This window comes from Pimephales promelas, chromosome 13 (genome assembly GCF_988280905.1).
Source record: "Pimephales promelas chromosome 13, fPimPro1.hap1.1, whole genome shotgun sequence".
NCBI classification, from domain to species: domain Eukaryota; kingdom Metazoa; phylum Chordata; class Actinopteri; order Cypriniformes; family Leuciscidae; genus Pimephales; species Pimephales promelas.
Genome location: NC_142781.1, coordinates 33,601,647 through 33,616,290, shown reverse-complemented (window position 1 = coordinate 33,616,290; position 14,644 = coordinate 33,601,647). Strand labels below are relative to the sequence as shown.

The following is a 14,644-nucleotide window of genomic DNA, read 5'->3' as shown; positions in this document are numbered from 1 at the left end:
TGCTAGCTGATCTACAAACAGTTCCTGATAGATAACATTAACTGATTACTATTGATTAACCCATCAGTATATATCAATTAACCCATCAGTGTATCAAATAATCCATCAGTGTATCAATTAACCCATCAGTGTATCAATTAACTCATCAGTGAATCAATTAACTCATCAGTGTATCAATTAACCCTCTTAACATTGCATTCTGAACAATCACTCCCTTCGACTTTCTGTTACTTAATTGTTCACGTCGAGTTGTATTCAAAACACTATGAAACAGGTGTAAATGACATTGTTTAATTTGTGACATATTTTAAACATTCCTTTCTCAAATATTCATATGACAAATGTACAGGAATAATTCTTTTCACATTTATATATATATATTTTTTCTCATGTTATTGCTTTACAGTAAAATGCATTGGTTGGATACTGTATGTCCATTAAAGCATGACAATACATTCATATATACGTTTTACAGATGTATTCAGTTATGGTTCATAGTAACTAACTTGACATGAAATATATATATATATTGATCATTATACATTTATTATTATTGGCATGAATCCCACATCACGTTGAGTTCACAGTGAATGGGGTCGCAGTTCATACATGTATTGAATGAGTGTGCGCTTATTTTGCAAGTTTCCATACAATCGACAATATGTAGAGGTACAACAATTATGCCATCTGAATTCTACTTGTTAAAAAAATGACTTCATAAACAGATATGCGATACATAATTCATTGTGTGTGTGTGTGTGTGTGTGTTAATAAACAACAAAAACCCAAATCAAGTCTCAAATGAAGACGCCACCAGTTCACCTGATGGTAAAAGGTCAAAGCATCTCAGACATATGTACAAATAAATCTAATTCTGCATTATCAATATGCACATTTTCAGGGCAAATCCAGAAATTGTCCAGGTCAAAATTCACCCACAAATAAAAATATTATATTTTGCATAAAGAAAACAAAGTCTATATTTAGGACCAAGAGTTTATGAATGGAGAAAAATATTTTCATAACAATTACAACACATTTCCCACAAATGATCAATGTGCAATGCAAACAAATAATCATAAATAAATAAATAAATAAATAAATGATGAAACCTGATTATTATTGTAATGCAACAAAATAAAACAAATTATTTTACTGTAATGCTGTATTCATTTTATGTAGATTGTACAGATCATGGTAGTTTTGTCATACGAGAATAAAATATTGTACACTGTAAAAAGAAGTTGCTGCCTTACACCGCAGTAAAATCAATGTAGACGTTTAAGTCATTTCAACTTAAAAATGAGTAGAAACTTGTATAACTTAAAAATTGCTTAACTTATTTTAACAGGTCAAACAATGTAAAAACATAACTTATTGATTATGAATAAAATTAATAAAATAATATAATTTTTTACAGTGTATTACGGTATTTATTTAAAAGAGAATTACAAAAACACCCAAGCATTGAGAGGAAAATGTGCTTAATTTTCATGAAATCAGTCACAATAAAAATGATAACAATAGTACAAAAACAGAATTCACGTGCAAAATGTAACGTTGTCTTTTGATCTAGGGTGAAATATTGACGTTTTTGTTTGATTTACACCTTTTTATTACAAAATGGCACTAGAGAATATTCATCTACGCTTGGTTTTGTTCTTTAAATGTCCCAGAAACGCATTTACATGAAGTGTCTGTACGAAAAGTCAAGAGGAACTAATAGTCTCTGGGTGACGTTGCGAGAAAAGCGAGTTTGTGAAGCTGAAACAAAAGTCAATGCCACTTCCTCCCTGCATAGTGTCCACAACAAATCCAAATCCTATTGCTATTGCACTCCCCAACATTCATAAAAGATGGTGTTTTAATATTGATCCCCTCTGGCATCCGGAAAGATCTGCACAGAAACAGCAGAGCTCAGATTTGCATAAACCCACATAAGCGTCTGCGGATTCCCACGTTTCGGCCCACGTGACGGGGAAACGTCTCCACAGAGGTTCGGTTCTGTAGCTGCCAGGTCGAACTGGGCAAGGGATGTGGTTGCCATGGAGACGACTGTCCGGAGATCACCTCGGTGGAACGTCCCACGATGCATTGCAGGCAGAAAACGATGTCATTCCTCAGTCTTGTTTTCTAGTGCAAGTGTCTAAACATTCTTAAACGAACGACACATTCGCTTGAGAAGCAAAATGACTGAAGATATTAGGTGTTGTTTACCGAAAAATGTCATAAATTTATTTTAAAATGAATTACTGAATCATCGGCAATTAGTTTTAAGCATAAACTTGACTGAATTTAGTTGGATTCACACTTAAAAAAGAAGAAAAGTGTTTAGAAATGCAAGAGTAATTAAGAAATATTGCACGTCATCCTCTGTCTAAAATATTTACAGTTGCGAAAACACTTTTTACAGAAAACAAGACTTCATATTTTGCTTCTCGAATAAATCTTCGTTTAAGAATCTTCCCACAAAATGACTAAAGATATAAGTCTTGTTTTCTAAAAGGAGAATTTTAACATTGAGCTAATTTTTTGTACATTTGGAGTGCTGTCAGTACAGACAAAAATCACCGTGTTATTAAAATTCGCACCGTGTTGACTTCAATGGGGCGTGTTCTAAACCTGCTTTTAGGCTCTTAACATCCTTGATTTGTCATTACGAGTACGCAGCCATGTGAGTGGTGTTATTAAGAGTGACCACGGTCAATCTGACTAAAATAGACGTGAAAGATATTAGTAAAAATGATGTTAATTTAGCCAGCTCACATACCTGTATTTACTTCCTGTTTTAGGTCAAAGTCAACACTAGTCGATTGTCGATCTCACGCACGCTATCATTAGTGAATATCATCTTTCCTTTCTTTATTTCTTAATCTTTCTTTCTTTCTAACTATTCTTTCTTTTTTCTAACTTTTGTTTCTTTCTTTATAACTTTTCTTTCTTTATAACTATTCTTTCTTTTTTTAAATTTTGTTTATTTCTAACTTTTCTTTCTAACTAATCTATCTTTACTATTTTTCTTTCTTTCTTTCTAATCTTTATTTTTTTCTTTCTTTCTTTCTCTTTGAACGTACTGCCTTCAAACTTTCTGGCTATGCTTTTTCAAGCCAACTTAAAAGTTTTTTTTATCCAGTTTGTCTAACTATCTTTCTAACTACTTTTTGTTTCTTTAAACTATTTGTTTGTTCTTTCTTTCTATTCTTTTTTCTAACTATTCTTTCTTTCTTTTTCTTTCTAAATTTTCTTTCTTTCTAACTATTCTTTCTTTCTCTTTGAACGTACTGCCTTCAAACTTTCTGGCTATGCTTTTTCAAGCCAACTTAAAAGTTGTCTGACAAACTTTTTTATCCAGTTTGTCTACAAATTTCGCTTCCTTTCAGGGCTAAACAAAGTGATATGCAGCAAAATAATTCACAGTTGTATGAGCAATGAAGACTTTGTGAAGAGCTTCGACTCGGATATTTGAGACACGCTTAAAAAAAGATCTTTTTTCCACAAAGTGACAAAGAAAAAGAAAAAACAGGTGTGTAGAAAAGAGTGAATGTTTATTGAGGCGCCCATATGTTCCTGATGCAATCCATGGTGGACACGCAATGCATTTTGGGATATCAAAAAAGATCTCAGCCGGAAGAGAAGAGCTGCCGAGGAGAAGTTCCTCTTTCTGGGGCTCGAGGTCAGGAAAATGAGCTTGACTGGAAGATCTTCTCTGTCCACAGTGAATCAAGCGTTAGTCCCGATGAAGACTAACATTCATCCCGTCCGAGGTGATGATGGTGAGCGGAGAAACTCAGGGTGAGCGTGACATCAGGATGGTGCATTCTGGGATATGGAGCGGTTGGTGAGGCTCTAGTCTTCCCGACACATGGGTATATTGACGAAGGTGAAGACGTTGTATTCGATCATGATGGAGAAACAGAGGAAGACGGCGTACAGCCCCAGCACATAAACACCCAGCTTAAAGTCCAACTTCCAGCCGTTGAGGTGGATCCCGAGAATCTGCGGGTGAAGAAGATGGACAAAACAAGAACGTACGGGAGGGAGTCCATTTGTGCAACTCACGACTCATTTGAAGTCCATAAGTCAAGTCGGGATATCCATTATGAAATGTCGAACCATAGCTAAATAGATCAACGTTACCAAACATTACGCTAATAAAAAATGAATACGTGCTAAATTGAAAGTTAGAGTGTGAATGTATGTTTTATTAATTTTTAAATCAAACGTTTGATAAAACAAGCATTAAGTAAGTATATTTAAGCAATTGTCAATCACTTCACAATAACATTATATTAGGGCTGTGCAAAAATTAATTGCGATTAATCGCATCCAAAATAAAAGTTTGTGTTTACATAATATATTTGTGTGAGCTGTATATAATTATTTTGGATATATAAATACACACACATGCATGTATTTATTTAAGAAAATGTGTTATTCATATATAAAATATTTATATTTATATATAATATAGATTATGCATTTATATATATACAGAATTTAAGCACAAATAATTCTTAAATATATACATGCATGCATAGGTATTTATATATACAAAATAATTATACACAGCACACACAAATATATAATGTAAACACAGACTTTTATTTTGGATGCGATTAATCGCAATTAATTTTTGCACAGCCCTACATTATATATAACCTTTTTAAATTGTAATGCAATTTCTACATTATCAAGTGCTACACTGAATTTTAGAGTGAATGTAGGCTTGTCTGTTTTTATTAATTGATTTTTAATCAACCAAATTTTCAGTTTAAGCAATTGTCAATCACTTTGCAGTAACATTAGAAATAACTTTTTAATGTCATTGTCATTTCTACATTGAATTGTATAGAGTAAATGCGTGTCTGTATTGATAGATTTTTTATGGTTTGTTTTATTTAAAAGAATCGACCATTTGACTTTCTAAACATTCAGTAAAAATACAATATTCAGTTTAAGGAATTGTCAATCACTTCACAATAATATTAGAAATAACCACTGTTTTGATTGTATTGTTATTTTAATTAGCAAGTGCTAAATGAATCAGTTTAAATTGATCCGAGTTATTATTTGATTTATTTGATTTTTTTGCAAATGACTAAAATGCTGGTTAAGGACACATACCTGATACAGTACCAGCATTAACAACAGGGATGTTTATTTCACTATGAAGAGCGAATCTGTACCGTGACAGCCAATTACACCCGTCGCTCAAAATTCAACATTTTGATCTGTTTTCAGCTGAATTGACAGAGAAGTGTGAGTGTGATTTACTGACGGTGAGAGCGACAGATCCCAGCAGAAGCACCACAGAGTACACGAGTCCTCGGCTGTTTATCATCACCTGTACAGAGGACGGGACAACATCAGCAGTGCATTAAACCAGCAGAAGCACAGCTTGAAGAGGCGTTCAAGAGGCTTACGACTGATCCGTAATTGACAGCCATGGTCTGCAGTGCCCAGGGAACGCCGAGTCCCACCAGAATATCAAACACGTTACTGCCGATAGTGTTGGACACGGCCATGTCTCCCAGACCTACAGAAGCAGAACAACTGACGTTTATCATTTATTACAATACGTTCATATTTATTATTAACTATTTTACTAAATAAAAAGCATTTAGTCAAATGCTGCTGTTCATCATTGTCATCCCTATCAAAACATCGCTCCTTCTGTTGGGAAAAAACTGACTATAAAAATTTAATTTTGTGCCAGAAATGACACATTTAACTTTTAGATGCACACAGATGAGCTACAAGGGATTATGGGTAACATCAGCTGTTCTCTGATGCACAGATGGCAGCCCATGTGATTGATAGTGACACAGGAACAGGAAATCACATGATCAGATCCTGTGATACGTGAAGCTGACACATCCTGCCATTGATCTGTCGAGATCAGAACGGCACGATCGATCTACCTTGACGAGCCACGATCAGACTGGCGATACAGTCCGGGACGCTGGTGCCCGCGGCCAGAAACGTGATGCCCATGATGACATCAGGAATACCCAGTGTGTATCCGATGATCGTCACCTGAGAGACAGGGAGGGGAGGGGGTTGATACAAACTATAGAAGGACAAATCAAAGAGAGAGAGAGAGAGAGAGAGAGAGAGAGAGAGAGAGATACGTATCACGCATACCATCCACACCATAAAGTAGGAAAAGACTGCGATCCAGACGGTGGAGAGGATGAACGATAGCATGAAGTATTTCTCCCAGCGAGACTTGGCACAGTTCGGGATGGTGAAGAACAGGATCAACAATAACGGCCAAGAGATCAGCCATTTAGTCGTGTTCACGCAGCCGCCTGAAACACACACACACACACACACACACACAACTAACACGATTATTGACTGTTTTAAAGGAATATTGAAGTATAAACACATTTTATACAGACATAGATAGATAGATAGATAGATAGATAGATAGATAGATAGATAGATAGACAGACAGACAGACAGACAGACAGACAGACAGACAGACAGACAGACAGACAGATAGATAGATAGATAGATAGATAGATAGATAGATAGATAGATAGATAGATAGATAGACAGACAGATAGATAGACAGACAGACAGATAGACATAGATAGATAGATAGACATAGATAGATAGATAGATAGATAGATAGACATAGATAGATAGATAGATAGATAGATAGATAGATAGATAGACATAGATAGATAGACATAGATAGATAGATAGATAGATAGACAGACAGACAGACAGACAGACAGACAGATAGATAGATAGACAGACAGACAGACAGACAGACAGACAGACAGACAGACAGACAGACAGACAGACAGACAGATAGATAGATAGATAGATAGATAGATAGATAGATAGATAGATAGATAGATAGATAGACAGACAGATAGATAGACAGACAGATAGACATAGATAGATAGACATAGATAGATAGATAGATAGATAGATAGACAGACAGACAGACAGACAGACAGATAGATAGATAGATAGATAGATAGATAGATAGATAGATAGATAGATAGATAGATAGACAGACAGATAGATAGATAGACAGACAGATAGACATAGATAGATAGACATAGATAGATAGATAGATAGACAGACAGACAGACAGACAGACAGATAGATAGATAGATAGATAGATAGATAGATAGATAGATAGATAGATAGATAGATAGATAGATAGATAGATAGATAGATAGATAGACATAGATAGATAGACAGACAGATAGATAGATAGATAGATAGATAGATAGATAGATAGATAGATAGATAGATAGATAGATAGATAGATAGATAGATAGATAGATAGATAGATAGATAGATAGATAGATAGATAGATAGATAGATAGATAGATAGATAACCTGGAAATCTGAATGGAGAGGTGAGTTCACTCTCTTTCTCTTCATTGGTTTTGTCTTCTGGTACGTTTCCATTCTCGATGTCTGGCTTCCCGTCCACCACAGCCGTCTCCACTCCATTGGCTGACTGGACCAACCTCTGACGCTACACACACACACACACACGTTGGGTTTCCAAGTTTTAGGGGGACTTTCCATAGATTCATAGCCATAGCCTCTTATATGCTGCAAATGAAGTGTGTGTATAAATGTGATATTGTTTTTGCTGTACCTCAGTTATGATGAGCCGGCTGGCCATGCGCAGACGAGTCTTGGGGCCGAAGTGGTTGGTGACCATGACACGCAGACCCGCTTCAGGGAAACGGTAATTCGTAGGACTGGCGTTGATGATTTCATCAACCATTACCACCGAACCTCGACTGTAGATCTTACTGGACTTGACTTGAGAAAACCAATAACATATATTTAAAAAACACAGAGCAAATTATGACTGATATTCTTGCTTGATATTCTATAACAGCGCGTTTCAGCACTTATATGAAACATGTACTCTGCTATCTGTTAGATGTTTTCTCTGAGAAGCGGCAGAAAAAGAGTTCACGCAGAAAGGTTTAGTAGGACTAAACAGACAGACAGGGTTAAGCGTGAAGAAACGGATGGCAGAAACTCCCTCTGGTGGAGAGACGGCAGAGAGTGAGACAGAAGGGATGGTTACTGTACCTCTGAAGAGCTGGACAAACAAAGCCCTCTCGTGTCTGCTTTAATCCTCAAGCAGAACTCTTCTCTCACAAACACAACACACAAATGCAGACATCTATCTATCTATCTATCTATCTATCTATCTATCTATCTATCTATCTATCTATCTATCTATCTATCTATCTATCTATCTATCTATCTATCTATCTATCTATCTATCTATCTATTCTGTCTGTCTGTCTGTCTGTCTGTCTATCTATCTATCTATCTATCTATCTATCTGTCTGTCTGTCTGTCTGTCTGTCTGTCTGTCTGTCTGTCTGTCTGTCTATCTATCTATCTATCTATCTGTCATTCTATCGTTCTGTCTGTCTGTCTATCTATCTATCTATCTCTCTACCTGTCTGTCTGTCTATCTATCTATCTATCTATCTATCTATCTATCTATCTATCTATCATCTGTCTGTCTGTCTGTCTGTCTGTCTGTCTGTCTGTCTGTCTTTCTATCTATCTATCTATCTATCTATCTATCTGTCTGTCATTCTATCGTTCTGTCTGTCTGTCTGTCTATCTATCTATCTATCTATCTATCTATCTGTCTACCTGTCTGTCTGTCTATCTATCTATCTATCTATCTATCTATCTATCTATCTATCTATCTATCATCTGTCTGTCTGTCTATCTGTCTGTCTGTCTGTCTATCTATCTATCTATCTATCTATCTATCTATCTATCTATCTATCTGTCTGTCTGTCTGTCTGTCCATCTACATATCTATCTATCTATCTATCTATCTATCTATCTATCTATCTATCTATCTATCTGTCTGTCTGTCTGTCTGTCTATCTATCTATCTATCTATCTATCTATCTATCTATCTATCTATCTATCTATCTATCTGTCATTCTATCGTTCTGTCTGTCTGTCTATCTATCTATCTGTCTACCTGTCTGTCTATCTATCATTCTATCTATCGTTCTGAAAATAATTACATACAATTTTAGAATATAATATATATTTTTAAATAAAAAAAAATAAAATTATAATTAAATTTTTTTTTTTAAATTAAAATCAAGTCACTATGTATTAATAGCATTTTATTGTATTTTTTTCCCAAACAAGTAAAATAATAGCTGCATATACATAAAGACACCCCAGAAATATCATAATCTGTATTTTCAGATGTTTGTAGCATAACTGACTATATTTAGATCATTTTTTAAAAAAACAAATGTAAGTCTTCTTATACAGTATCACATGTTCTACTGTCTTCTACTGTGTTTGTTCACAAGCCGAGGACAGATGACCTCACACTTGAACTGACGGTGACAAGGGTATGCAATTATGAAGTATGACTAGTATTAAATCTGAATTTTTATAGCCAGTCTGTCTGTTTAGTCTAACCTGGACCCATGAGTGGCGGGACATACGGATCATCTCATTTACGGTCTAAACTGTGTTTACCGTCCTCCAGTTCACTGCCGCCGGCCGCTGCGTTTCCATTGGCAACATTCTTATCGCTCCGTCTTGTGAAAAACTTCTGCAGGCTGGAATTAAATCTAATAGAGACACAGATCCAAAACAAAAGAGGCTTGATTAGGAGCATCCACAGGTTATATAACAAAATGAGAGTTTTCTTCCTGAGCGCCAACATTTACCGCTCTGGGATGACCAGAATTAAAAACATCATGATAATTAACCACTTCACTGATTACAAATAGTCATCATTACTTTATTTTTTTTTTATATTCGATACACAACCAAAGTTTGGGGTTGGTACGATAGTGTCTGAAGAAGTCTTTTCTTCTTACGAAAAAAATACAGTGTAAATTGTTTACTCCAGTCTTCAGTGTCACATGATCCTTCAGAAATCACTCTAATATGATGATTTGCTGCTCATTTCTGATTATTATCAATGTTAAAAACAGTTGTGCTGCTTCATATGTCTGTGGAAACTGTGATAAATTTTTTCCGGCATTCTTTTACACTGTAAAAAATATTTTCAAGATTTGTTATCACAACATATTTTCTTTTCTCAAATCAACTTTATAATAAATTATTTCGTTGAGATAACTTATTATTTTGAGTTTCTGATGGTTAAATTTATCTCCTTCATTGTATTAACTCACTTTTTCCAGTTCAATCAATTTAAAATTTTAAGGCAACCAGGTTACTTACTTTTTTAAGTTAAACCATCAATATTTTTTTTTCAGTGTATGAATAGATGATTCAAAAGAACAGGATTTATTTAAAATATAAAACTTTAAAGGGATACTCCACTTTTTTTTTTTTTTGGAAATAGGCTCATTTTACAACTCCCCCAGAGTTAAGCAGTCGAGTTTTACCGTTTTCGAATCCATTCAGCTGATTTTCTGATATTTAGAAGAATATCAGTAACCAGACAGTTTCTGGTCCCATTGACTTCCATAGTTGAACTTCACTCTATTCTGCAAGTGTGTGTATACATGATATGCCTGTGAAGAATACTCACTTCATGATGAGGATATATACAACATACATGAGGACCAGCACCAGACTCTCCCACCTAAAACACACAAGACAGATTTATACAATCAAAACCAGACGTCAGATCAGTGGGAGCTTAACAAAAATCAGACAAGAGAGCAAAACGAAAAGAGACTCACCACACAATCTTTCCATCATAGATAAACTGATTGAATTCAAACAAAAAAGATAATCAGTGCAGTTACAGTCTAGTTACAAAAAAACCTGTAACATTCAATATAAATAAATAATATATATCCCATATTATTAAATACTTTAGAGCAAATATTCCCACCGAGGAAGTTACTGTATGATGATTAAAATCATTAAATGGACTTAAACAATTACTGAATAAACTGCTAAAGAGATTGCATGCTTCAGAGAAAAGCACAGTCTCTAATAATCTGCATTTGGGAACATATACGCCAACCCAAATTCTTAATGAGAATCGTTTAAAAATCTGTTGTTGTCAACAAAGAGAAGCATTAAGGTCTCCCTGCAGGTTTTCGACAAAATAATGGTTTAAGGATTGAACGCAAAGTAATTAAGACAACCTAATTGTCATTATTTTATTTTATAGAGCAACAATGATGCTCTATAAAATAAAATAATGCTAATGATAAATAACAATTTTATTTATACTTTTATTACAACATACTGTATATTATAAAATCATATAATATATATATATACATTTTTAAAATACAAACATATATGGATATATATATATATTAGACCTGTCAAACGATTAATCGCAATTAATCACATCCAAAATAAAAATTTGTGTTAACATAATATATGTGGGTGCACTGTGTATAATTATTTTATATATACATAAATACACACACATGCTTGTATATATTTAAGAAATATTTTCATGCATATACTGTGTATAGATTTATATATAATTATATGTAAATATAAATATTTTATATATAAATATTTTTTTTAAATATACATGCATGTGTGTGTATTTATTTATATACTAAATAATTATACACAGTGCACCCACATATATTATGTAAACACAAACTTTTATTTTGGATGCGATTAATCGTGATTAACCGTTTGACAGCCCTAATATATATATATATAATTGTAATTATAATTGTATGTATTGTTGCAATAGTAATCTATTAAAATAAATATTTATTAATATTAATAATATCACATGCCTGAACCCTGAATTACAGGATGATGTTGTTACAGTGTGTTTCGTTTGAGACTCACCACAATAAGAGCAACTACAGACAATATGTAGAAGAAAGAATCACGGAAAACAGCCCACCAGGTCAGTAAGACCACCTGCAGACATAAACACACACTACTGTCAAATCAATCCATAAATACACAAAGCTAGAGAACAATGAACAGTGTGCACTGAATATGACCTGGGATTTACAAAAAGAAAAAAAGAAAACAACAAAGTTAAATAATAAATGGTTCAATATATAAATCTCACAAGACATGCAGCGAGGCCTCCAGTTATTATCTCAGAAATAAAAACAAATGCAATTTTAATCAGATTTTGTATGAAAACCTTCTGGAAATCCTATAAGAACGATAAATATGAGTCAAATAAGTTAAATACATTTGAAAAAAAAAATGCAGTTGATCTTAAGAGAGAGAAAAAATCATTCTGGAAATAGAAGGTCATTATATAATTAGATAGTATTCAACACACATTTTGGCAAATGCATTGAAACCGACCAAAAAAAAAAAGCGTTTACTTTTAAAACAAATCAAGATCAGTCATTTGCTCTTTCATAAAAGAACCATCATCGTTACAATTGTTTTTGAGGTTCTTTGAACTTTAAGTCTATTCTTCATTTCAGTGTTTTTTAATGCACCCTTATGTAGATGGTTTTATTATTTTGAAATATTGCTGACTTTACAGCTATTTGTTGGAGAAGAAGCAAACACACAAACACACACACCTGCCCAGCAAAAATCCCACAAACTCCTATGATGCAGAGGATATTGAAGACGGCAGAACCGACGATAGTTCCGACTCCAACATCACCGTGAGTGATGAAGACCCCTGAAAACACAAAAGTTCAAAACAGGAAGTTCTGTGTCACAGTTTAGGCGTTTGCTCAAATCTGAACACAAATAATCACTAATAAAAGAACACTGCAAAAAAAAAATATAATAATATAATAATATCAATTCTTAAAAGAAAATGAGCAAAGTTAGTTTTTTCAAGAAACTCTTGTTTTCTGAAAAGCTCTGCAAAGTTATCACCGGGAGTATATCTATATCAGTGTGAGTGTTTCTGAACTCCTGAAACGCCTCCATTGTAGTCTTGAGTTTCTTCACACGTCACAATATTCCTCATTATAATAATTCATGCGCATAATAAAGGGGCGGGGCCTGGTTGAGTTAGTTAGTAGTGTGTTAAACTGGTGGTTATGTTGAGAGCGGGACATTTCCCAAACACACTCGAAGCACTCGACCAATCACAACACACTGATCCAGCCGACCAATCAGAGCACAGTGTGCTTTTCAGAAGGAGGAGCTTCAAGAGACAGGAACTAAACAGGGGGTTACTCGCTATTTTTCCATCACCCTGTTTTTATGAGCATATTGAAGTATCGCATCAGAAACGAGTAATAGAAATGTCAAATAAAAATAAAAAATCCCTTAAGTTTTATGCTCGCTTGAGGTGGTTTTTGTCTTGTGCAAAACACAGTTAATGCAAATAATGGAAGATTGAAACGCATTTGCCGAATAATTTCTGACGGGAACGGAACGGGATCATTTGGCTCGGCTCAGTTAATAAGAGTATAGGCTTGTGTGTCAGTGTTGCCAGATGTTCGATAATTATTGTATTTGTACGATAATTTTGACCTCTGTACGATCAATAATGAAGAAAATCCCATAATGTACGATAATTTCAGATTTTTGTGATCGGAGGTCATTATAATAATAGCGCTTCTATACTCATTGATCTAGCTGTTGATCTACATCATGATTGTGAGGAGAAAATGAAGGTGAGAGAGCACGGTAGAGAGGTAGACCTTGCGTGTGTGCGTCTCCCCCACCCCTGTCAACAATCCAGTCAACTTCACGTCTTAAAAATAGCTGGATTCTGTCCGTTTGACTCGTGTATGATCATTTTCTTACAAATACGATAATTTTGGGTTTTTGGTACGATACTTTGACATTTTCAATCTGGCAACACTGTTGTGTGTGTTACTCATCTTGTTTTCTGATCTTTTCATCATACTGTGTGACCACACGCACTCCATGAAAAAATTCGCTTCATGATTGGATGGAAACTCAGCAACATGTTTTTTGAACATTCAAACATGAAAACTCTGTAAAGAGCATTATAGATACCAAGAAAAATATCTGAAAAGAATATTTGAATTCAAAGGCAAAACAAGATTATTTTTCTAACTCGAATTTCTTTTTCTAGTTTTAAGCAAAAACGGTCTTCATTTTGATACAGGTGGACATAATCTAAAGTCATGTTGCTGGTCAGGTAAATGCATCTTGATTGAAGCATGTTTAGATATTTGTACTGGAAAACAAGTCAAAAACACTGAGTCTGAGGGATAAAGCATTTTTTTGCAGTGAACAATGTGTGATGATTGAGACTTTACCTATAACAGATGCGAAGAGTTCAGGCGCTGAGCTCCCCGCCGCCATGAACGTGGCACCAGCAACATCCTCGCTCAGATTCAGCTTCTGCACAACACAAGAACAGCAGACGCTTCACATCCAACAAAGCCTTTGGCACAAAACTGGAGCAGTGTGTTTTATGAGCTCCTGAAAGCCTCCAAGTGGGTCAGAGGAAGAACAGTGCGGATTCTGCTCTCATTGTACCGCGGATGAAGGGGGAATTCATTGGGATCGGGATTTGAACAATCCTACCTCGCAGATTTTTTCCAGAGACATCACAAAGTAGTCGTCGCACACGATAGCCAGGGCCAGGAACATGTAGAGAGCCTGTAGGAAGACAACAGAAGATCTCAGGTCAGACGTCACCACCTCAAATAATCACAGAAGAGATTTCTTTTTTTATTTTTATTATTTATTTATTTATTACAAGGACAGTGCATATTAACATGAC

The 14,644-nt window shown here is 34.7% G+C and overlaps 1 protein-coding gene across 1 annotated transcript in view; it reads right to left on the bottom strand.

The window, feature by feature from the left end:
• Positions 1-270: 270 nt before the first annotated feature.
• The window catches only part of slc24a4b (solute carrier family 24 member 4b), a 39,044-nt gene continuing 24,670 nt past the window's right edge, over positions 271-14,644 (bottom strand). Inside the window, exons 4-17 of the mRNA XM_039689967.2 lie at positions 14,446-14,520; positions 14,175-14,259; positions 12,504-12,607; positions 11,797-11,871; positions 10,707-10,732; positions 10,553-10,606; positions 9,526-9,620; positions 7,634-7,803; positions 7,366-7,507; positions 6,145-6,311; positions 5,922-6,036; positions 5,424-5,536; positions 5,279-5,344; positions 271-3,996 (exon numbers count right to left, since the gene is read on the bottom strand). Of these exons, the coding sequence (XP_039545901.2) occupies positions 3,847-3,996; positions 5,279-5,344; positions 5,424-5,536; positions 5,922-6,036; positions 6,145-6,311; positions 7,366-7,507; positions 7,634-7,803; positions 9,526-9,620; positions 10,553-10,606; positions 10,707-10,732; positions 11,797-11,871; positions 12,504-12,607; positions 14,175-14,259; positions 14,446-14,520 (1,437 nt within the window). The 3' untranslated portion in view covers positions 271-3,846. The remainder of the gene's footprint in view (positions 3,997-5,278; positions 5,345-5,423; positions 5,537-5,921; positions 6,037-6,144; positions 6,312-7,365; positions 7,508-7,633; positions 7,804-9,525; positions 9,621-10,552; positions 10,607-10,706; positions 10,733-11,796; positions 11,872-12,503; positions 12,608-14,174; positions 14,260-14,445; positions 14,521-14,644) is intronic.